General features: G+C 60.4%; 2 protein-coding genes across 6 annotated transcripts; one reads left to right on the forward strand and one right to left on the reverse strand.

The window, feature by feature from the left end:
- Positions 1 to 129: 129 nt before the first annotated feature.
- On the forward strand, positions 130 to 15,690 carry ZDHHC9 (zinc finger DHHC-type palmitoyltransferase 9). Of its 3 annotated transcripts, none has more exons than XM_054839280.1 (10): positions 130 to 252; positions 1,327 to 1,600; positions 9,539 to 9,699; positions 10,291 to 10,449; positions 11,414 to 11,551; positions 11,709 to 11,762; positions 12,061 to 12,158; positions 12,329 to 12,432; positions 12,757 to 12,925; positions 13,724 to 15,690. In XM_054839280.1, exons 2-10 carry the CDS (start codon positions 1,434 to 1,436, stop codon positions 13,826 to 13,828), a joined length of 1,155 nt encoding a protein of 384 aa, XP_054695255.1. In that variant the 5' UTR covers positions 130 to 252; positions 1,327 to 1,433; the 3' UTR covers positions 13,829 to 15,690. The 3 variants fall into 3 exon arrangements, with proteins under 3 accessions (XP_054695255.1, XP_054695254.1, XP_054695253.1); XM_054839279.1 differs by lacking the exon at positions 130 to 252 and adding an exon at positions 843 to 926; XM_054839278.1 differs by lacking the exon at positions 130 to 252 and adding an exon at positions 948 to 1,185.
- Positions 14,238 to 22,095, reverse strand: SASH3 (SAM and SH3 domain containing 3). 3 transcript variants are annotated; one of them, XM_054839283.1, is made up of 8 exons: positions 21,430 to 22,095; positions 19,257 to 19,352; positions 18,835 to 18,984; positions 18,622 to 18,763; positions 18,395 to 18,546; positions 18,042 to 18,248; positions 17,606 to 17,756; positions 14,238 to 17,501 (listed from the first exon to the last, which is right to left on the reverse strand). In XM_054839283.1, exons 1-8 carry the CDS (start codon positions 21,481 to 21,483, stop codon positions 17,314 to 17,316), a joined length of 1,140 nt encoding a protein of 379 aa, XP_054695258.1. In that variant the 5' UTR covers positions 21,484 to 22,095; the 3' UTR covers positions 14,238 to 17,313. The 3 variants fall into 3 exon arrangements, with proteins under 3 accessions (XP_054695258.1, XP_054695257.1, XP_054695256.1); XM_054839282.1 differs by having other exon boundaries at positions 14,238 to 17,498; positions 18,622 to 18,766; XM_054839281.1 differs by having other exon boundaries at positions 18,622 to 18,766.
- Between the last annotated feature and the right edge of the window lie 110 nt (positions 22,096 to 22,205).

A 22,205-nucleotide genomic window follows, 5' to 3' on the forward strand; every position in this document is an offset into this window, starting at 1 on the left:
GGGCCACAGGCGCCCTTCCTCCTCCTCCTCCAGCCCTGCCTGCGGGCAACGCTCCCGAGGGGGGCGGCGGGGCCGGGGCTGGCGGAGGAGGAGACACACGGAGCCCCCCCCCCCCGCCCCGTTCTGTTTCCATAGCAACAGCCACGGGAAAAGTTCCCTCCCGAACGAAACGCCGGGCCCTGCCTTCGCTGGCAACCGCGTACCCACGGGCAGCACCGCGTGTGCCGGGCAGTCCCTGCACCGAAACCCAAGGTCCGGGCGTGCAAAACACGCGAAAACGGGTGTGCGACCCCGAAACGCGGCCGTTAGGGCTGGCGGGGGGGGGGGGCAGGGGGACCCCCGGCGGAGCATCCAGGCTGCCCTGAGCTCCAACACCGGCACCGGGCCCGGCCGAGGGGAAGGGGCGTTGTGGGCGCCCGTTGCGAGAAAACGGGGGAGGAGGGGATGGCGACGACCGGGCCCCCGGCGGGTGCTGGGAGCGGAGGGAGCTCGGGCGGGGGTTGCACCGCGGTGGCCTGGCAGGAGCCCCTGGGGCGGGGCCGGGCCAAACCGCGACGGCTTCGCCCCCGAGTCCGACTGGCTGCCCCAGAGCTCCCCCCCACCATCCGGCCGAGCCCCGCCGCACCGGGGCTGCTCCCCCGCCCCGCCCCGCCCCCGGCCACGTGCCGAGCCCTGGGGCGGCCCCGCCCCTCGCCCCGCCTCCCCTTGTCCGCACCGGGGCGGAGAGAGCCGCCGCGGAGTGACGTCGCTCGCGCCCAATGGGAAGGCGGGGAGCGGTGGGGCGGGGCGGTGAACGCGGAGGAGCCAATGGCTGGCGCTGGCCCGCCCCCACGGCGGCGCGGGGCGTGGCGGCCCCTCCCGCGGCGCTGAGGGAGCGAGCGGCCCGCCCGGCCCGGCCCGCCCGGCGCTGCCCGCACCGGCACAGGGTGAGCGGCGGCGGCGGCGGCGCGGGCCCCTTCCCTTCCCTGGCCTGGCCTGGCCTTGCCTTCTCCTTTCTTCCCCTCCCCTCCCGGGCTCGGGTCCCGGCGCGGCCGCGGGGCGGGGGCTGCCCTGCCCTGCCCTGCCCAGTCCCGTCCCCACCCGGTGGGGCCTGTGCGGAGCCGCCCCGCCGCCCCCCTCTCGCCGGGCGCTCCCCTCAGGGCCGGGGTTTTCCCTGGCCGCCGCCCTGCCCGCCCCTCCTCCCCGGTGGGTTTCCATGGCGACACCCCTCCCGGGGCGCGGGGGTTTCCATGGCGACGGCCGCCGCCCCCCGGCGCTGAGCCCCGCCGTGCCCCCGCCGGCCCGAGCCGCCGCCCCGGTACTGAGGCGCTTTCCCTCTCCCCACAGCCCCCAGCCGAGCCCAGCGGGGCCCCCGATGATGCCGGGGGTGCGGGCGGTGGAGGAGCAGCGCCTGGACGTGTGGCGGCCGCCGCCGCCCCAGTGACGGCCCCGCCATGTCGGTGATGGTGGCGAGGAAGAAGGTAGTTCGGAAATGGGAGAAGCTGCCGGGCAGGAACACCTTCTGCTGCGACGGCCGCATCATGATGGCCCGGCAGAAGGGCATCTTCTACCTGACGCTCTTCCTCATCCTCGGCACCTGCGCCCTCTTCTTCGCCTTTGAGTGAGTTCCCCGCGGCGGCCGGGTCACCCCACGGCCCAGGGATGGGGCTCGGTCAGGGCTCATCTGCCCGGTGGCCTCGTAGAGGGAGGGGAGCTGGCGGAGAGGAGCCCAGTGCGGTGCGGCTCTCTCTGGTGAGGTCTGCCTCTTCACCCTGAGCAGACTGACCCTGGAGCTTTTGGGGGAGGATGGGCCCTGCCGGAGCTTTCCCCCGGCTCTGCCTGCAGCCTGACGCTGGCTCTTCGTCCCTACCGGTTGTGCTTCCCTGCGTTTGGGACTTGCAGTCCCTCGTTCTGAGCACAGCTAGAGGGGATGGGGCTCTGGGGCGCCTGCTCCTTGCCCAGGGACAGCTGGGGTGCAAGGGCACTGCTGCTGCAGCAGCCGCGGCCAGGCGGGGGGGCCGAGCCTGCGTCCCTGCCTGCTGGGTGTGCGTGCAGCCCCCCGCTCAGCCCGCTTAGGGAGGTGAGCCGGCCGAGAAGTGACAAAAAAAAGGAGTGAGCGTGGTGGCACCGGGGTTTAGCACTGATCCCGCTTGCCCTGCAGCTGCCTGCTAGCCAGGTGTTGCAGAGTGCTGCACTACAGCAGACCCTCCCGTGAGCTGAAGCCCTTCCTGATGTTTGGAGACGATCCGGCTGCCCTTTTAGATCAGCTCTGCAGCCTAAAGACCTGCAGCCAGAGTCTTGGATACTGCCAAAAGAGCAGGACCTGCCCCCTCCCTACAGCTTTCCCGCGTGAGTGTGTTGGGGAATTGATCTGGCCTTAGACTAATCCTGCAAGAAAAAACAAACAAGGGAAAAAGACCCTGTGTTTGCCTAAGCACTGATGTTGTGGGGAGGGGGCCGGACTGCCACTTCTGCCTGGTTTGAGGATGAGCTTGGATCAGCTCAACAACTGTGAAACTTTGCTTCCTCTGTCTCCATTAGCATGTTTATGTTGTTCTTAGGGAGGTGAAGGTCCTAAACAGTGTTGGGTAAGACAAAAGCTCTTTAAGCCAGGAAAACAAGCAGAAGAAACTGCTCGCTGGTTAAGCGCTGGCTATCCCTCCCAATATATAAAGTGCTCGGCCCAGATGCTGGCCTCCTAGATGCCTTCCCCAGACCAGGGAACTTGTTTCAACTTCCTCTGGCCCTGCGTTGCTCTCCCTAGCTCCTCTTGTTAGCGGATATCGCTGGCAGCCTTGGAAAGGGCTTTCCGGAACAGTCTGCCGAGGCTTGCCACATCCCAACAGCAGCGATGAAGTGGCTAATGTCGGGTTTTGGTCAGGTATGAGACTGGTTTTTCTGCTTAGTCGTCGTGTAGCTGTGGAGGCAGGTGCCGTACAACTGTAACGCGAGGCGTTGGGGTTCCTGAGTGTGGAAAGCCCAAATTATCCCTGCCCCAGTCTGAATTCAAAGGAATGAAATGACACCGTTGTTTGTTCTGTTGTTTTTTTTTTCCCATCTGAAAAATGGGGTTAAGACTTCCTGCCTTGCAGGAAGAATTAATAAGTGTTACTGCTCCAGAAACACTTATTACTGCTCCAGAAACACTTATTGCGAGGGATAATTGCTCTCGCTCCCTGCGGAGCCTGTCCTTAGCAGAAGAGTGAAGCCACATGCCACTCTGCCATGTTTGCCCTCGCAGCTGCCTGCCGTGGTTGCGCGGGGCAGAGTGAGCCAAGGCTGCCTTTGCAGTCCTAGGCCGTGTCGGCAGAGCGGTGCCGTGATGGTTAGTTTGGCCGTGGGTGCAGAGGGTGACTGGAAGTTCCTGGAGAAGCCCCTTCCTGTGCTCTGGGAGGCAGAGGCCTGTGGAGGGGTTGCTCCCGTCCTTGCTCGCGCCGAGACGTCCAGGACGTGCCTTCTGCGTAGAGCTGGAGGGTGGTCTCTGCATGGGCCGCTGGGAAGGGGATGTTTTGCCTGGGAGCAGAATTGTCTCAGAATTTTGGTTAAATCGGCTGAGTGGTTTTGACTGGGGAGAAGAGGAAAAGTTTGGGAAAATCCAAAATATCCATTTGATCCTGTCAGAGCACACCACCTTAATGTTTTCTGTTTGTTTTGAAATTGATTGGGGATTTTTGAATTGGGGACAGGGATTGCCTTCCCAACCAGAAACACTCTGCGAGATGTCTCTTTCACCAACCTGCGAAGATGAGCAGCTTGGCGGCTTGAGAGCTCTGCTTACCCTGTGTGGCTTCTGCGTGCGTTAGGGTGCTTTTGCATAAGGGTCTCGGCCTTGATCTTTTCACTGTATCATCCATTTGTTTCAGCTTTTGGCAGATTCTTTGGCGTTTGCGTGGAAATTCATGTTTTCCCCCTTAAAGTTTGTGCTACAGAGGAACAATTTGGGTTGTTAGGATCTGGTTTTGGAGAGAAGCAGACCGCGGTGGGTGGAGGAGTCTTTTTAATTCTTGTACGCTCACTGCAGGGGTGCCTGTGTTGTGAATGCTTATTTCATTCAGCTGAATCACTTGCGCAGTCACACCTTGTCTAAACAAGGCTCGGGGATGCCTGAAGCCAGAAAATGTCTCGCTACTCGATCTGAGCCAGTGCGGGTTTGATCCTCACCCTCCAGGCTGCTCTGGCTTGGCTCTGATTACAAACGCCGTTGCTGGAGAGCTGGTGGTGACTGGCATCGCGCGTCATGAGATAAGCTGCTGCGTTCCTCGCTCGAAGAGTCCTCCCCAGCCATGAAATGACAGCCTCTCTGTTTGGGCTGCTGCTGGTGGTATTTTTTTTTTCTTCCAAGTAGCTCTGATGCTATCAGCTTGTCGGCTGTGTCTGCAATTAAATGGTCTGAAGCCACCCCAGCCCCAAGCACAGGAGTTTTTATGTTTTTATCCCCTAGACCACAGAGCTGTGGTCTGGAATCAAGTAAGTCTCTTCATCCGGGAGCAAACAGGACCCAGAGGGCCGACTGAGCGATCAGCGCTGTACCTGGAGATCTGGCTCCTCCCTCCCAGATAAAGCAGAGGGCCGTGGAGCTGTACTGGCTCCCGGGGAAGTGCTCTGCAGCGACCGGAGTCCTCTGCCCAAGGGCACCGCTCTCACCACCACCTCGGCAGAAAGCAGCTCCTACTGCTCAGGGGCTGCGGCTGGTCCCTGCAGGGTCCGAGACCTATATTTAACTGGGTCTACTCTATGACCATAACATGTCTCATAAAATTCCGCTTAATGTCCTCCCGGGTTATTTCTGACACTTAGTGGGCATGGCAGCCTTCGTGAGAGGGCACTTAGTTGTCTAACTACGCTTGTGGTATTCGAGCACGAGGAGAAGCCCAGGTAAAGCACTGAGTGAAATCCATTTGGGAGTTAAGAGGATGGGATGTAGCGTCCTTCTCTGGCTGCTGGGAGTTTCCTCGCTGCAGTTTGCCAGTGTGTCTGTAATGGCCCTCCTGAAGTGAGAGTTCTCCATTCGGCTCTCCAAAGCAGCTGCAAGGGAACTGGATTTCTTTTGTCGTCGGCTTTTCAGCACTAACGTTTGACGTTTGTAAATGTTATAGGCAAGATAGCACCTGCGATGCCAGGCTCCTGAGTGCAGAGAGGGGCTCCTGTTTGATTTTCCAATAACCAAGCGTGTTTATCACTTTATTTTTTTTTCCTACTTTCTCAGCTATGTAGAGATTAAAATTTCTTTGTTTTCTGATGAGTTGAAAGAACCTACGCCAACCGTTTGTGTGACTTAATTTTTTTATTTTTTTATTTTTCAAACCCCAAAGATCCAAGACTTTGCACTGATAAAGATGTGCTTCTGAGATGGCTTTTACCTCTGGTTAGGTCTATGTCCAGCACTGTTGACACTTACACACGAGTTGATCGGTGCTTTTTTAGTAGTTGTAGTTTGTCTCGATAAAGGTAGACTTGTTGGTATCCAGAGTTCAGCTCGGTTTGCTCATGAAGGCATGTTTCTGCACAAAGTGGCTGCTCCTGGGTTTTTGAATTGCACGCCTTCTTTCTTGTATGCAGGCTCCTTTTCAGGAGACAACTTTGCTCTCCCTGCAGCGCGCACATCCTCTGTAGCACCACCGTTCCCCACGCAGCTCTCGGGTGCTCCCTTGCCTGTGCGGAGGTTTGAGTCCAGCTGGGAAAAGAGCAATAACATCGGCGTAACATGTCTGCTGCCTGAAGTCAGTTGCTGCATCGCTTGGGTTGGAAGCACATGGCATGTGCTCGCAGTGGAACTGCACTTGAAGTGGGTCTCTAACGAGCATTTTCGGTGTCGCTGTTGACAGACGGGGAGAGTTTCTGTAGGCAGCTCCAGTTCTGCCGGAGTGCTGCTGGGAAAGGGCCCTGAACTTGTAGTGTTGCAGTGCAGCGGTTACCCAGGTTTTCAGAGCAACTGTTTCCACGCTTACCACACGTACATCAGCTTCTGGAAATTGTCCCGAGTCTGGGAGATGCAGATGACTAAGTGCTCTGGTGAGGGTTAAACATTTGGTAAAGATACTACTTTGCTTCACTAGTGTTCGGGACAAGTACATGGTGTGGGTATGCATTACTTTAGGAAAGTTAAATGGGTGATTTGCAAGCGAGATGTAAATGAACTATACAACAACCCTGGAGGGACCTGGCTGTGAGATGTGCTGCCTGACAGCCGTGGCTGAAGTCCACTTCCATCGGGGCTGGCGTGTTTGTTTTCTCCTTCCTCCAGAGCTTTGCTTAACGTGGTGGTCACAACAGGTTCCGAAGAGGTCGCAAAATAATCGGTCAAGCAGTCCTTGCACTGTAAACTCATGGCACCTCCCATCTGCTGCTTCTTGCCGCTCCCCGTTCTGATGATCTCTTTGTTTAAGCCTTTCTCACCCCCAGATCCCCCCCCTCATGATGATGAGTTTTGATAGTGCTGTTATTGTCTACTATTAGATGACAAAACGCTCAAGAACACAGATATTGCAGTGGGGGTGGAGGAGGAGCAATATCCGTACATGCCAACAGTATGTCTCTGTTGACTCTCAGCTTTCCCAAACAAAAGATCTTTAAAATGTCTGTTACTTAGCAGTGTAAACGGATTGCTGAGCGTAATCATGCTGCAGACGAGGCGTAGTCTGAAGATTCCCCAGTGCTAGTGAGTACCAAGTCAGAACCTCACGTGGAGGTCTCACCTGTTGCTCAGGCGTTCTGGACGGCACTTGGCTTTCTCTGCCGTGGCAGACGCACTGGGCACGTTCCCTGAAAGACGTTTTCCGAAAAGCAAGGCTCCATCAGGGATGGGAGGCACGCTGTGGGCTCCATGTTGGGTCTCGGGATGCAGTTTCAGTGCAGTGGGGATTTGTTTCGCTCGCACATCTCTGACCTTGCCTCCAGACCGTGTTCATGCCGAGGGGACGCAGCGGCGCTGCCAGCCCCACTGCCCAGGGAAGCAGGAGGGCCCTGCTGAGCCCCTGCTCGGCTCCTGCTGTGCCAGGGCACGTCTGAGCGTCCAGCACGGTGCCTGGATGTTTGCTTTGTGCTGGAGGGACGATGGCAACAGGACAATGGCTTCGCTAAGCAGGCATCTCACGCGCTTTGGTGAATGGCGGCCAAAGGAGCTATCGTTAATACTTCTTTGTATGAGTTTCCAACCTGCCCTGTGCCTGTGCCACACAGGAGCTGGATGGAAGGGCTGGATACTGGCTGGATGGCGCTGCTTCCCTTGCCACGGCGGGGAGGACAGTTGTGCGCTCATCTCTTTCATGTCCTAAAATTGCAGGCTTCTTCCCGTTCCCACACCAAGCTCTGCGATGTGGTAACATCAATCTTGAGGCCGCTTTTGCTGTGCCTCAGGGACAGCAGGACTTGCTGCATCCCCAAAGGGGAGTTTTCCTTACAAAGATGCATAGGAAACGGTCAGCAGGGAGTGAGTCACATCCCCCGCTCGTGCTCGGACACAGATTGAGCGGGGACCGCATGGGTCGCTGCAGGGACTGATCCCGTTTATTCTTGAGCGCCGCTGTGTAAAGCTTTCAGGTCTGCGCCTGGGAGAGTACAGCCGGCACGGATCATGTGCTTGCAGGTAATAAATCTCTTTGCTGACAGTATGCTGAAGAAACTTATAAGGTGTTAGTGTATAGCTGAGGCTGGAAGCTCTGGCGCAGTTTCGGCTCAGCTTTGAACGCAGTTCATGAATCTGTATTTTAAGCCTGTAATATTTTCATGTTACAACAGTTGTAAAAGCTGTCATGTCAGCTGGATAAGGGTCAACCGGCAGCCCTGTGAGGCAAGCTGTGTCCAGCTTTTAGAAGAATAAACTCATATTCCTTCCTAAAATGGGATCCAAGGTTTCTGTTTAATTGCTGATGGACTTGCAGCTCTCTTTCTAGACTTTGCCCTTGCAAAGGGAAAGCAAAGTTATCTTAGGCTGCCTAAAGACAGTAAGCTCAGCTCTCTAGCCACTCAGCCTGGCTCTTCAAGCGCAGGCAGGACTCTGCACGTGGATGACTCTAAGGGTTATGTTTTTCAAGTAACTGTGAAGTTCGTAGTGTCTAAAATTAACAACGCTGGTTTAGGGAACAGGCCCTGTGCATCACTGTGGACGCTTCGTGTTGGGGCTGTGGCCAAAGCATACCGTAGCTCCAGCGTACAGCCCCTTCTGTACCTTGCTGCGTGCAGGGGACAGCGATTTGCCATTGCTGGACTCAAGCAATGGCAAATTAAAGCCTGGTAAACCTTCCTGCAGCAAATGGGGGGCTTGCACAATTCCGTGCTGCAAAGGAACCAGCTGGAGCTAGAAACTTTATTGTGTTCGGAGAAGCTACGGGTGGGAAGGCTATCCAGAATTAAATAGTGAATGCTATGGATGTCGTAGAAATCGCCTTGCTTGGGATGACAGATCCGCTGGGGAGGATAATCCCGTGCCTTTCACCACAGTAGCCTTATGCTTTCTTGGAGAGCAGCTGTGGAGAGCAGGGGTTGGATCTGCCACTGAGGAGTCACGGCTTACCAAGGCCTGGGTACCCGGCCGTGGGGGGAACCGGGGAAGCAAGGCGTGCAAGGAGAGGTGGTGTTTTGCACAAGTGTTGGGATTTTAAACCATAGCAAACCTCCATAGGAACTTCACCCTGACATAAATGCGGTTTTCTGAAGGAATTGGGGTAAAAATAAGGGTTTTTTTCAGCCCAGTAGGTCTGTAAACCATGACTTCCGTGCAGGCCTTTTGCATGGCCTATGCTGCAATGCCCATGCAAACACGTTTGCGGTTGTCCAGAAGTGACATGGGCCACAGTGAGATTAATCTCCTTGCTCCTTTTGCACTGCCTCAATCAGCGGGATTAGCAGCCTAAGTTCCTTGTTGGACCTTTCTGTATTTATAAAGCAAACAAACCTTAAGCTGTGTTTCCTCTCTCAAGCTGGGGTTGTCTTGGGGCAGGAGCCTTTTTACTTTATTTGGAACTTTTGAGTCTTACCTCAGAAAAGTCTTGTTGCACTGGAATGTTGCACTTCCGTGTGAATCTGTTCCTGAGAAGCACAGGACACAGTTCATCCCTGCAAAGTAATTTCTGTGGTACTGGAAGCAGCTGCCGCTTTAGGGGACAGCCAGAGAGTCCCACTGCTCTGATGCACTTCCGTGCCTTCGGCTCCCTGCAGTGGTGGGTGCTCAGACTGGGCCTTGGGTGCTTCTCCTTGGGTACGGTCCGTCCTTGGGCAGCTGGTGGCAGCGGGTGTCCTCTAGGCAAGATCCCTCTAGCTGGCTGGTTGAGTTGCCCGTGGCTCTGAGCAAAATGAGAGCTGGAAATAAAACAGAACACTGGAAAGTATGCTGTGCCTGGCTGGTTAGAAACATGGTGGTACTTTGATCGTGGCTGGTTGTTAGAGTTGCCCCAGGGGTGTTTCCCTGTGGTGGTGGGATCAGAAGGAAGTGCTGAACAGCCTCTCTTCTCTGGTGTTCAGAAAAGTCTGGACTCTGATGCCTTGCCAGGCTTCCGGGCCCTGGCTCAGGCAGACCTTGCGGTGGTCTGATTCATCGCTGCCTCCCGACGTTTCTCCGCAGGTGTCGGTACCTGGCAGTCCAGCTGTCCCCAGCCATCCCCGTGTTTGCAGCAGTTCTCTTCCTATTTGCCATGGCTACGCTCCTGCGGACGAGCTTCAGTGACCCGGGGGTGATCCCTAGAGCCCTGCCTGACGAGGCAGCCTTCATCGAGATGGAGATTGGTGAGTGCGGAGCCAGCTGAGCTGGTGACGCTGGAAAAGCCTCTGTATTTCTGGCGTGTCTGTAGGCTACATTCTCTGCAGAGCCCTTCTTCCTGGCTGGCCCTCCAAAAGTGAGGATTGCCCCAAATGGGGCATTTTACCACCCGCTGGCTAATTCTGCTTGCCTGAGTCTCACAATGTCTCACATGGCGTGACGTACCTGCTTCCCTCTCTGGGAACCTTTTCACATGCTGTTTTCTGTCCTGTAGCTGTGTACATACAAACTCAGTTTGCTTTCGGGAAGGCATGCAGGAAGCTTGGTGTGGGCTCCTTGACCCTTCAGGCAGGGAGGAGGTTTGGTGGATGCGGATCTTATAGTGACACCCCTCCGCCCCAGCCTCTCTCCATATGCCCACAAAAGCTCTGGCGTCCCTTTTCCTGCCTCCGAGCTGCTAGGTTGGCTCTGGACTGTGCGAGCAGAGCTGCAGTCGCTGGCTCTAGACCCAGCAGGCTCTGATCCCACTGGTAGGAAAAGCAGAGAGGCAAGTTGTGATTCCAAGGCCTGTCGTGTTGTAGCAGCAGGTCTGAGCTCTACTTGTTTTTTTCTCTCAGAGGCCACCAATGGGACTGTGCCACAGGGTCAACGCCCGCCCCCGCGGATTAAAAACTTCCAGATCAACAACCAGATAGTGAAGCTGAAGTATTGCTACACGTGTAAGATCTTCCGTCCGCCCCGTGCCTCTCACTGCAGCATCTGCGACAACTGTGTGGGTGAGTAGAAGAGGTCGTGCCTGCTCCTGCACCTGGGTGTTAGGTGAGCGCCTTTGGAAGAGGACAAGTGAAGATCTGCACCGGTCTCGCTCTGTATCGGGTCTCACGCTGCACCTGCAGAGTGAGTCCAGAATGGTGGTGTGTGAACAGACGGGACAGTCTGCCTCATCTTAAGCTCAGGGAACTTGAGATTTGCTCAGAACCTGAAGCCAGATGGTTCGTCTTTGCCAGAACTTCTTTGGCAGTAACTAGTCTAACATAAGTCTAACTTGTCCATGTAAATGTGCAGTGTGTTTTTGAGTTTCACTGAACTGCTGGCCTTGCTGGGCTAGAGGGCTCCAGTGGAGAGCTGTGTCTTGCGTGAAAGCAGCTCCTTGCATGAGCATGGAGATTCTGCTGTTACGCTGAGTGCCCGTTTTTCATTCACCTTGCCGCGTAGCAGACGCTGTCTTAGCCCTTTTGCGTGTCATAATTGGGTGTGTTCAGCATCCCTTCTCAAGGAAGAAATCCCACTCTTTTGGATCCCTCTCTTCCTCTGCAGGTTCCCAGCCCTTTGAGTGTTTGCGCAGTTCCTCGAACCCTCTTCTAATTTTTCTAGTCGGAGTAAAGAGGCATATGGGTTAGATAAGAACTTCTGAACCCTCAGGCTTTCATCTAACCTGTGTGCTGCTTTAGTGAGTGCTGTTACACCTCAGGTCTCTGGGAGAGAAGATGTGTATGGGGCCAAGCTCTTAAAGTCTACCTTAATGTGCAGAACGACTCATTAGTAAAACAGTTTTGCACTCTCTTACCCGGCCTCCCCTTCTGGAAGGGGGCCATGATATGGGGCCCTGCGTTGGACTTGATGGCCTGGGGAGTCCTCATCAGCCTTGGAAGCTTTTGAGTTTTGAGGCACAGGAGTGAGTGCCTGGAGGCAGGCAGGACCGTGCTAGAGCAGCACTGATCTCCATCTTCGCTTTCACAGAGCGCTTCGACCATCACTGTCCCTGGGTGGGCAACTGCGTGGGGAAGAGGAACTACCGCTATTTCTACCTCTTCATCCTCTCGCTCTCACTCCTCACCATCTACATCTTCACCTTCAACATAGTCTACGTAGCACTGAGTGAGTCTGGCTGCGGAGAGGTGGATAGCTGGGCTGGCTAAGGGTGAGGGGGGGATACAGATGGTGCTGCAAACCCACAAGTGATGGAGTGGGAAAGGCAACTGGACTCGGTGTGATGTTCCAGAGGAAAAAATATCTCTCTCTTTGTATGTTTCAGAATCTCTGAAGATTGGGTTTCTGAACACATTGAAGGAAACCCCAGGGACATATCCTTCCACGGTGCAGAGGGCTTGGCTGCTCCGAAGTTGGGGGTTAGCGTGAGCTGCATTATGGAGGGACTGGGGTCTTGGTGCCCAGGCTTCTCTAAGGAGTCTTTCGTGGCATTTTCCCCCATGATTACAAGGCAAGGAGCAATTTTGTGGCTTTTGGGAGGAGGGTAAAACAGAAAATCATGTCTAGAAGAAGAGGAGAAGTTAGGGTAGTGTGCCAGGGCATACTGACACAGTGTGTGTGTGCGGGGGGGGGGCTGTTCCCGGGCTGTTCCTGGTCCTTAACTCTTCTCACTGTACTGGAGGTGCTCATCTGTTTCTTCACCCTGTGGTCGGTGGTGGGGTTGACTGGGTTCCACACCTTCCTGGTGGCACTGAATCAGACCACCAACGAAGACGTAAGTAGAGTCTTTCTGTTCCTCTGAGCCATATTTCCGTTTCTCATAGGTTCCTCGGTGTGTCACGGCTGCGTCCACCTCACCGACAGGTCCTGCAGGCTGAGGCAGGGCTCTGTGGGCTGGGGGCAGGTGTCGGTGGAGCAGACCTGAGCTTGTGCTCTGACTTGCAGATTAAGGGGTCCTGGACTGGGAAGAACCGCGTGCAGAATCCCTACAGCCATGGCAATGTAGTGAAGAACTGCTGTGAGGTGCTCTGTGGGCCTCTTCCCCCCAGGTAAGCTCTCAAGGGGCAGCCTGGCTGTTTTTGCCCCCAGAGCCCAGGTGGGACCCTGAGGAGCTCTCCTTGCTTGGGAGAGATGTGGCTGCTCTTCTGCTGGCGCTGTGTGTGTGTTGAGGGCTTCTGGAGGCCACTTGGGACACAGCTGGATGCTCTGGGGAGGAAGGTCTCGTGTAAACTAGGTTTGGGCTCTGCACAGCCTGTTTTGGAGAGGAACCCCTTCTCCTGACGTTTGTCTTCCTCCAGAGCTTTTCCTGCCAGGAAAAAAAGTCAGCTTTGGGGGAGGCGTGGGTCTCTGACGTTGCGATTCTGTTCTTGCAGCGTCTTGGACAGACGGGGCATCTTGCAGCAAGAGGAGAGCACAGCTCAGGAGGAGTCGTGCCCACGGGGACCCAGTGCTCAAGAGCCCACCGCTGCTCAGGGCCCTGGTGGGCAGGCAGAGGAGAGCAGCGCTCAGCAGAAGGATGGCAGCCTTCCTCACCTGACTGCCGTGAGTGGTTCCCTCTGGGAAGGGGGAATGGTTGCGCCCGCTTGGAGTTGCTGGTGCTTTGGGCCAGCAGAGAGAAAGCTGATAGTGTGACCTAGCAGGAACAAAGCAACGCTTGGGGCCTCGCTGAGAGGCTGCCGATGAAAAGCCTGTTGTGCTCTGGCCCTGGAAACCAGCGTCTCTCTGGAGCTGGCTGGGAGGGTGCTGGGCTCCTCTGACTCCTAAGTAAACCACAAAAGAAATCACAGCTGGCTGCTCTTTTGGAGATGTCAGTCCTGCCGTGAGAGCACCCAGGAGCTGGCACCTATGGCCATGGAGGGGTGGGAAATTGCAGGTGTCTTGTTTTGGCACCGAGTCCCTGGTGGGGCCCTCGCAGGTGCGGGATCTCCATCCTTGGAGGCCGTTGCCTCACTGGACATGGCCCCAGCAGCCTGCTCTGTCTTTGAAATTAGTCCCACTTTGAGGATATGGTTGGACAGGAGGTTTCGTGAGTGCCCTTTCCACTTAAATTATTCTGTGAACTTGGTGGGAAATGGCTGGGCCTACTCCTGCTTGGGCATGAGCTGCCTGTTTCTCTGGCAGAAACAGTCAAGACGTCTTCTGCTGGAGCAGTCCAGTCCTCCAGATCTTCATGAAGCTGCTGCTTTGCCTGTTTGGTGGCCCCTGGTTTCTCGTTTTCCCCAAGCACAGCTGAGACCTCTGCCTGGAGAAGCTGGAGGCAGGGCCATGTGTCTGTGTGCTCCAACAGATGCTCTGTATTGGGGTGTATTCATGCAAGTCACTGCTGTCTTCTCCCTCCAGGTCCCTGTGCCATCCCTGAGCAACGCCGAGATGCCAGAGGAGAAGCAGCTAACGTCTGGGGAGCTCCCGGTCCCATCCCAGGACGCTGGGCAAGCAGAGCACTAGCCTCTGCTTGAAAGGGAGAACTTTCTTGTTTTGTCTAATCAAAGCTGGAAGTGATTGAGGAGAGGAGGAGATGGGCTGGATGGCAGGCAAACGATTCCTCATGGCCATTTTGCTTTAGTCATTATTCACCGCGGTGCGGGCTGGCGCTGGCCTTCATGGTGTCAAAGGATAACGAGCATGAGTGGCCCGCCTCGGTCACTGAGGGGCACTCGCCACCGCCGAGGCCGGTCTGCCTGCAGGCCGAGGCAGGACCTCTTGCTCTGCAGGTTGTCCTGGATGCTAAATACCGGCTGGGTGGCCGGGGCTGTCCCTCCGTCTGGCCCCGACTCTCTGACGAGACGACTTGTGGTCAAGCAGCGCAGAAGTGACGTTAGGGTCGGCCTGCTCCCTACCACTGAGGAATCCTGATGGGAAGGGGAAAGCAATTTATGGCAGTAGCGTCCTCTCTCCCCTCCTCCCTCCTTCCTCTAATCTGTGGCATTGTTTTATTGGTTAACGTGGCAGGGGTTGTCAGGAGACATTTTGGTGCCAAAAGGGCCAAAACAACCGGGAAGGTGTTCTGCAGGCAACGATTTTTAAAGTAGCTTCCTTCTCGTGCTCCTTCTTTTCATGTGACTTGGCCGGCGTGAGAGCAGTCGTGGTGGGGGCCCTCCTTCCCGTCCTTCCCCAGGGCTCACGCCTAACTGGGGGCTCGAGGGAAGGAGGTGGGCGGCCTGTTGTCCTGCCGCTTGTTTCCGCCCCACGCTGGCCGCAGAGCGGTTGTGCAAGGGGTGTATCAAGCTGCAGGGAGGGTCTGTCTGTGCCTCTGGCTCTCTAGCGAGTGCCGGGGCTGCGCTTGGTCCCAGGTGTCTGTGCCGAGCACAGACCTGCCCTCCCCTTGCCCGCCGGGCTGTGGCACACAGCTTGGCCGCTGCTCTGCAGAACCTCAGCCCCGATTCTGTGTCGTGTCGTGTCCCCCGTGTCCCCCCTGCCTTGCCCTGCATTTCTCTGCCGTCCTCGGCTGGCTTTCAGAGCCTTGACTCTTCCCTGGGCTTTGCCGGCTGTCCTGGGACTGGCTGTGCGGTGCCGGCCATCTGCGCCTCCTTGGCGGAGGAGGGAGGAGAAGCCAGGGCCGGGCGGCAGCAGGACACCTCTGTGCGGCCGCAGGGCTCCTCTTGCGCCGCAACGCTGCCTGTGCCGCAGCCGGGCTGGGAAGAGCCTCGTGCCTATGGGGTCCCCACGAAGGCCAGCGGTGGAGGGCAGGCCACGTTGTGCCCTGGCAGCTCTCCATCCTGTACCGCGAGTGCCGGGGGCTTCTGTGCCTCCGTGCGGCGAGGGGGGCACGTGGAGGATGTCCTGCCAGGGCAGTCCTGCTTGTTTCTGCGTGATGCTGCTGCCTGGCAGCGTGGCGTTGCTGCTGCTCCTCCCCTGGCCTCATGCCATCCCGCTTTCCACAGTGGCGTGGAGCGGAGCGACGCGAGGACCCTTGTCCCTCCGGAGCCTGCTGTGTGCCTCCCACCTGGCTCCTCTTCCCCAGCCCCTCGCAGCATAGACCTGGGCTGTGCCTGGCAGCGGGTGAAGTGGTATTGATGTGGCGACCGGCGCTGCCCCCTCTCCTGTCGTGCCAGGGCCTCCTCTCCTGGGGGAGAGGGCAGAGCTGCCGCCCTGGGCTCGGCAGCAGGTTCGGAGCCAGCTGCTCCCTGCCGGCGCTTACCGGGGAAGGAGCCCCGGTCCCCCACCGCCGGCAGGACCAGAGCTGCCCGGCTCGCTGCTGCCCTGCAGCCAGACCTGGCCCGTGCCCCCAGGGCAGGGGGTCCTGCGACCAGCCCCATGCACACCCCGCTGGCGGCGGGAGCCCCCCAACACGCTACTGACCAAATCTCAAACTCGTTGTGAAAAAGTGTATTTTTTTGTTTTACTAATCTATTTTCTAACGCGGTGTGTTGAGTGCTGCCTGCTGGGGCTGTCACGGATGCTGCCTGCACCTGCGGTTCCTGTCTGCTCTGTTCAGGTTCTCTGTGAAGGAAGTGGGGGTAGGGTGAGGGTTGGGGTTTCCTTTTTCTTTTTCTTCTTTTTTTAATTTTAAAACAATGAAGGAACCTTAATTCGTTTGAAAAATGGCTGAGCTGTAGCCTCTGCCTCTGTCTGTGCCTCCCCAAGCCAGCTGCCTCTTTCCCCTTCCCTGTGGCTTTCCAGCCTCTATGTCTTGCACTTCCAGGGTGTCTTACCGGCGTTGCCTTGTGTCTGGCTGTCCCCCCACGGCGGGTGAAGCAAGGGGGTCTGCTGCAAATGCTGCAGCCCGGGCTGAGCAGTGACAAGTCCCGGTGGGGGCAGCCAGGGACCGTCCTGGGAAGCTTTCGGTTACCGGCAGGCGCTGCACCCTTCCCCAGCACCCCCCAGCCTGCCTGGCAGGTAGGAATCAGGCCAGAGCGAAATGGACTTGCATGCTTTTATTGGGATCGAGCACAAAGGCGCAAAGTGGGTGCCCAAAGGCCAATGCTGCAGCGCAGGAGCTGGGGCCGGGGTGGGCACCCCCAGGCAGGGACCAGCCCGTTGGTTCCAGGCTGCCCCACATCCCGCACGGACGCCTTCCCCCGCCGGCCCCTGCCCACGCAGGGAGGCTCTGTGGGCCCGGCTGGGCTGCAGCTCCCCTGCCTCTTCCTGGGGGGGTGCGTGGGGTGGCCGGTGCTTTGGGGGGTCTGGCAGTGGGGAAGGGGCTGTCCTGCCGGCTCAGCCTCACCCCACCAAGCCCATCTGCCTGCGGGTGGTCTCTCCAGCTGCCTCTCGTAGCCCCCGGACCAGGCTTGGTGGCAAGCTGCAGGCAGCCTTTGGGGGTCCCCTTAGGCTGAGGGGGGGCTCGTAGTGCCCTTGCTGGGCTGCTCTCGGTTTGGCTGAACCTCTTCCCCCCCCCCCCCCCCCCCAACTTTCCACTAAACCTTTCCCTGCCTGCCCTGGCTGTGCGAGGAAGATGCAGGAGGAAGGCAGCGCGGGTGTCCTCCCCGCAGCCGAGCAGCTGGGCTCGGTGGGAGCTCTGTGCTCTCGCACCCGGCTGCTCAGCGCCAGGTTTGCTCTGTCCCTGCCTGCCGCAGTCCCCCTGCCCTTGCAGGCTCCTGTGTGCCTGGCCCAGCCGGCCAGGGCTCCGGGAGGAGCTCTTAAAGCTGTGGATGAAGTGGGGCAAACCCAGGAGAGGCAATCCAGGCCCGCGGCGTCTCGGCGGGGGGCACAATGTCGCAGGCTGGCTGGAGCACCCGCGTCGGGGCAGTGGCGCGGGGCGTCGCGGTGCAAAGTGTCCTGGGGGCAGTGAACGGGGCGGCCTCGGGGGACCAAGGGCTGAGCTGCCTGCAGCCACGCGGCGCCCGCCTGCAGCGCAGGGGGTCTGTGCTGGGGCTCACCTGCTTCCCCTGCGAGCAGCCGTCCCCTCCAGTCCGGACCTGCTCCCAGGCCAGGGTGGGAAGCAGCTGTGGGCTGCATCCGTCGGCGGGGCAGTGCCAGCAGGCAGGGCCGGCTCAGGAGGACTCTGCCAGGGAGAGAGCCTGCAGCTGCCCCTCGGGACCCCCCAGCTCGGCCTCGTCCCGGCTGCTGTCTAGGGTCTCGGATCCCTCGAAGCAGCCCGAGTCCCGGGGAATGTCCCCCTTGGGGTCCGAGGGCGAAGGCTGGGTGTCGGAGTTGTCGCCTTCCTCCGGCTCGCTCGCTGCTGGGAGAGACGGGATGTGGCGTTAGTGGGCGGCGAGGCTGGGGCTGCCCGGCGCAGGGTCACGGGCAGCGTGGGGTGTCTCCCCGCCTCCTCCCGGCTCTTACTGTCGTAATCCAGGAGGAGCTCGGCAGCCGTGAGCAGCTTGGCACGGTGCTGGGGGTCCGTGATGTTCAGCTCGTTGAGGTGGGTCTCCCGCAGCTCCTTGAAGTCCTCCAGGGTCTGGTAGCCGTTCAGCAGCAGGGTGGAGGTGTGCTCCTGGGGCGGGAGGGCAGCAGGCAGTGCGGCGGGGGGTTCTCCCTGCCTGGCCCTGGGTGCTAGCCACGTGGCTCCCACCTTGGGGTCCGCAGCGGGCACTCGCCCGAGCATCACCCAGACGAGCCCCACGTGTCCCCTCTGCACCCCTGGGGGTGCTTGGTGGAGGGATGCATAGAGCTGGGGGTAGTGAAGGGCTGCTGGGCAGCAGAGGGGGAGGGTGGTCCTGCTGCTGGCACCCTGGGCTCTCGCTGGGTGCTGCTGCCCCCATGGGCCCCTGTCCCTTACCTGCAGGTTGATGCGCTCCAGCAGCTCGTGGAGGGTCTTGGGCTTGAGTCGCTTGCTCTTGCCGGGGCCCCGGCTCTTGCGGGCAGGGGCTGTCTCCTCGGGGATCACGTCCACGTAGATGAACTTGAAGGAGCCCACCCTGTTGTTGAGCAGCCCGGTCCAGGTGCCCATGGGTGGCTTCTCGATGATGCCGATGATGTCCCCTTTCTGGGCCGAGGGAGATGGGTGGAGGCAGGCTCAGGGATGGCTGGGGAGCCTCAGGGGGGTCCCCAGCCACCCCCCATCCCTTCCCAGGGCCCGCACCCCAGTCCTGCCCTTGTCCCCAGCCCCAGGCAGGCCGTCATGTGGCTCACCCGCAGCTTCAGCGAGTCCTTGTCGTAAGGGCTGGGTGTGAAGTCGGTGTGGACACGGGCTCGGCCGCAGAAGGGGCCGGTGTAGGCTGGACCGCTCTCCTCCAGCCGCAGGCTGTCCCGGTTGCTGCCCCCAGGGCTGGAGACTTCGCTGCCTGTGGAGGGGAGGAAGGTCAGGATGTGGCCGGCTGTGGGGCGAGGGGCTGGCGTCCTGCCGGGGCCAGGCTCACCGCTGGACAGCTGGCGGCTGAGGGATGGGTGCCCATCTTCCTCCATCTCCAGGTAAGACAGGGACATCTTTTCGTGGCTCAGCTCCTCCATGGTGCTGGCTGGGGACAGGGAGCACAGGGACCCCTCCTCTTCCACGTCTCCCTGCTGGGGGGGACCAGGGTCAGGCCGAGGGAGGGGCAGCTGCCCCCCGCCTGCCAGGGTCCCCCACTCACCTTCCCCTCGGCCAGGGCTTTCACGGCCATCCTGCCCATCTTGCGATTCATGGTGCGGGAGATGACGGCCCGCCACTTCTTGCCCAGCTTCATCCCGCTGCTCCGTGCAGCATCATCAGGGCTGGCGCTGCTGGACTCATCCTCAGGGATCTGGCAAAGGGATGGAGAGTGAAGGCAGAGCCCCGCTCCCCCCCCACGGGAAACCTCAGCTGGGTCACACAGGGCTGCAAGGCTCCTTGGGGAGCGAGACCCCAAATCCTGCTGCTGCTGGAACCCCTGGGGCTGCCCCACGGCATGTGGGCCACCAGTAGGACCAGGGCTCTGGGGAAGCAGGCTCTGAAAAGGGCCGTGCCCGCAGGAGGGTGGTCCTGGGGGAGCGGGACGTGGCGGGGGTGCTGCCCGCGGGGGGGCCGGGCACTCACGTTCTCCTCCAGGTTGAACTCCTTCTCGCTCGGCACAGGGGAGCTGACTTTGGACTTGGCAAAGTCCTTGAAGCTGCTGGAGCGCTGGAGGGAGAGCTGGGGGAGATGGAAAGGTGTGAGGGTTCTGCCTGCACACACACCCCCCCACCCAGCTCCCACCCTCCCCTCCGGCATGCCGTGTCCGTGCCGCTGCCCTCACGTTCAGCCCCGGGCCCAGAAGTTGCCCACGTTTTTCTGCCTGGGAGCATCATCCCGCAGCCCAGAGAGCACCTTCCCTGCCGGCATCGCCAGCAAGCTCAGTCCCGGCTTTGTGCCAAAGCCACCGACGCAGTTTGGATCTCACTCCTGGTGCAGCCCTCCGTCCCCGCCTCTTCCAGTCTTCCCTGTGCCCCCCCGCCTGCCTCCCTGGCTCTCCTTCCCTCCTCTGCGTGTCCTCGGCTGCCTGGCCCACCTGGGAAGGGGTTCCCTGGGCCGGGAGCACCCTCGTTGCCGGGGTCTCCGCACGGGTCCCGGGTCTTCCTCCCCCCTGGGTGCCTGGCACCAGCGCTGCCGTGGGAGTCGGTTCCCGTGCTGGAGCTGGGTGAGCTCAGCTCCCGGCCGCCGGCGCGCTCGCAGCATGCACCGCAGCGCTCGGTCTTGCCTCGACCGCAAACACAGCAATTTCCTTTCTCAAGTCGTTCTGCCCGCCCTGGGCTCCGGCTTGTGCCGGCGGCAGCTGAGGCCCTTCCCAGCCCCTGCACAGCCTGGCCCTGCTCAGACACGGCCCTGCGCCTCCCCCTCCTCCTTCTCCTTGCTGAGCACCCTTTATAATTTGTTTTTGCCATTTTCTTATAGAGGGCTGGCTCGGATGAGGGAGCCCCGGCTCCATCCCCGCTGTGGCTTTCCTTAGCAGGAGCAGCTCAGCTGGTGCATCCGTGCGGAGGAGATGCCGGCGGTTTGCCCCGCTCTGGCCCCAGCACCCCTGAACCCACCAGACCCAGGTGACCTGAACCCCTCGGGTCTCCCCCTGCACCCCTCAGATGAAACAGCTCTGCAGACCGTGCCCCCCCCCCCCCCCCCCCCCCAAACCCCCAGCTGGGAAAGCTGTGGCATCGGCCGCTGCCCTGGGGCTGGAGGAACCGGGGGTGCCAGAGCAGCTGCGGAAAGCCTGGCAGGGGGGGCTGGAGCTGCCCCCCCGGGGAGCCTGGCAGCGAGAGGGAAGTGAGAGCGGCGGCTGTGGCCGGGCAAGGGCAGGGGATGCCCGCTGGGGCCTGCCAGGCTCGCTGAGCCATCCCTGGCGCTGGGAGGGGGGCTTCACCCAGATTTCCCCTGGGAGCTTCCCAGCGTGGAGGAGCCGCCGTGGCGTGCGGCTCTGCCGGGATGGCTGCCCGCCGCGGGCAGGACCATGGCACCAGGCGCCATCCCCCAGCCCACCGGGGCCTGGCGAGAGCCGAAGCGCCTGCCGGTGCAGGACCCGGCGGAGGGCCGAGGGGCCGGTTGTGGCCCCCGCCGGCGTGGTGGCGCAGGGCAGCCCGTGACCCTGCTGTCCCGGCGGCTCTCGAGGGGGCCACGATGCTGGGAGCCGGTGCTGCCGGTAGCTCCTGGCACTCAGTGCGGTGGTGCCAGAGGAAGCGGCTGACGCATGTGACGGAGCTGCAGCCTTGCACTGCCGTGACCAAAGGCACCTTGCTGCGCAGGCCGGGCTGGTAGCTGTGCACCCGGCAGCCGCACAGCACCGCGGCCGTCCTCCCCCTTCCCTGGCAGGAAACGGCAGGCAGCCACCCACGCTGCAGGGAGCCCGTGGGGAGGGGGAGCCGCTGTCCCACCGGCAGAGCCCCATGGGTCCCACCAGCAGAGCCCCATGGGTCCCACCAGCACCCCAGCTTGCACCCACGCTGAGCCCGGGGGTCTGTGCATCCCGGCTGCCCATCGCAGCAGGCTGCGAGCCGGGGTGGGAGCAGGGTGCGGGACAAGGTCGGGACCCCGCAGCAGCAAGGCCACGGTGGCTGGTGGTGGCAGGGACCGACTGCTGGCAGTGCTGCCCACAGGCCCCACAGGGCTCTGCCCCACGGCTGCTCCGGCCCCCCCCAACACCAGTGCTCCCTGCTCAGCATCCCGTGGGCAGCCTGGGCTCAGCTGGGTGCGCAGGGACACCCACGGGTGCCAAGAGCAGCCGGTTGCTGCCGGTACTCACCTTCTTGTGTCCCGGCTCCTTCTCGCCAGCGTTGGAGGGCTTGCGGCGCAGCATGGTGCTGGGGCCCGGCGGCAAGGGTGCAGCGTTTGGGCAGCGCCTGGCACGGCACGTACCGAAACACCGGCACCGAGGCCGGGAAGCACACAGGAAGCCGGCGGTCACATGAGAGGTGCTTGCAGCGCGCGGCTCGTCTCAGGGTGGCTGGCGGGTGCGCAGGCTGGGACAGGAGGAAGGAAACCCTCCACGAAGCTGCTGCCCTGCCCGGGGCCCCTGGGGCGGGGATGTCTGCCTGCACCCCGCCAGCCCTCGGCGATGCTGCCACCGCTCGGGGCTGCTGCTGGTGGGCACCGCGTCCCCCCCATGCAAAGGATGAAGGTCCCCAGACCCTCCGCCGTGCCCGCTTCCCGTGCCCGCTCATTTTCCCCGCCAGCACACGATGGCCAAGCCCTCCGTGCGACGCTTGGACTGGGGTGTCCCCTGTGTCCCCCACACCCGCAGGTCCCCCCGGCTGGGCAGCAAGCCTGGGTGGGACGTGCACATCGGCACCCTGCCGCTAGCACCCGCGGGGCAGCGGGGGTGGCCTGGTCAGGCCGGCTGCCCTGCACCCTTTTGCTCCAGTTCCTCCATCTCTCGTCCCAAGAATTAAAATCTGCCCTGAGTCGGCCCCCCAGGGCAGGGCAGATGGCACGGGCTGGGTCACACGTGTGGGGCCGGGGGCTGCGTGGGGCCAGCGAGGCGGCGGGCAGGCTGGCAGCACACCGGGCTGCCATGGCAGG

Source organism: Grus americana, chromosome 12 (genome assembly GCF_028858705.1).
Source record: "Grus americana isolate bGruAme1 chromosome 12, bGruAme1.mat, whole genome shotgun sequence".
NCBI classification, from domain to species: domain Eukaryota; kingdom Metazoa; phylum Chordata; class Aves; order Gruiformes; family Gruidae; genus Grus; species Grus americana.

What these genes read in the sequence shown, in the direction of transcription:
- ZDHHC9 (XM_054839280.1), top strand. Translation starts at nt 1,434, where the DNA reads ATGTCGGTGATGGTGGCGAGGAAGAAGGTAGTTCGGAAATGGGAGAAG. An exon ending in CATAGTCTACGTAGCACTGA is followed by an intron (nt 11,552 to 11,708) that starts GTGAGTCTGGCT and finishes TGTATGTTTCAG; the next exon opens with AATCTCTGAAGATTGGGTTT. An exon ending in TGTGGGCCTCTTCCCCCCAG is followed by an intron (nt 12,433 to 12,756) that starts GTAAGCTCTCAA and finishes CTGTTCTTGCAG; the next exon opens with CGTCTTGGACAGACGGGGCA.
- SASH3 (XM_054839281.1), bottom strand. Translation starts at nt 21,483, where the DNA reads ATGCTGCGCCGCAAGCCCTCCAACGCTGGCGAGAAGGAGCCGGGACAC. An exon ending in AGGAGCCGGGACACAAGAAG is followed by an intron (nt 19,353 to 21,429) that starts GTGAGTACCGGC and finishes CATCTCCCCCAG; the next exon opens with CTCTCCCTCCAGCGCTCCAG. An exon ending in AAGCCCTGGCCGAGGGGAAG is followed by an intron (nt 18,767 to 18,834) that starts GTGAGTGGGGGA and finishes GGTCCCCCCCAG; the next exon opens with CAGGGAGACGTGGAAGAGGA.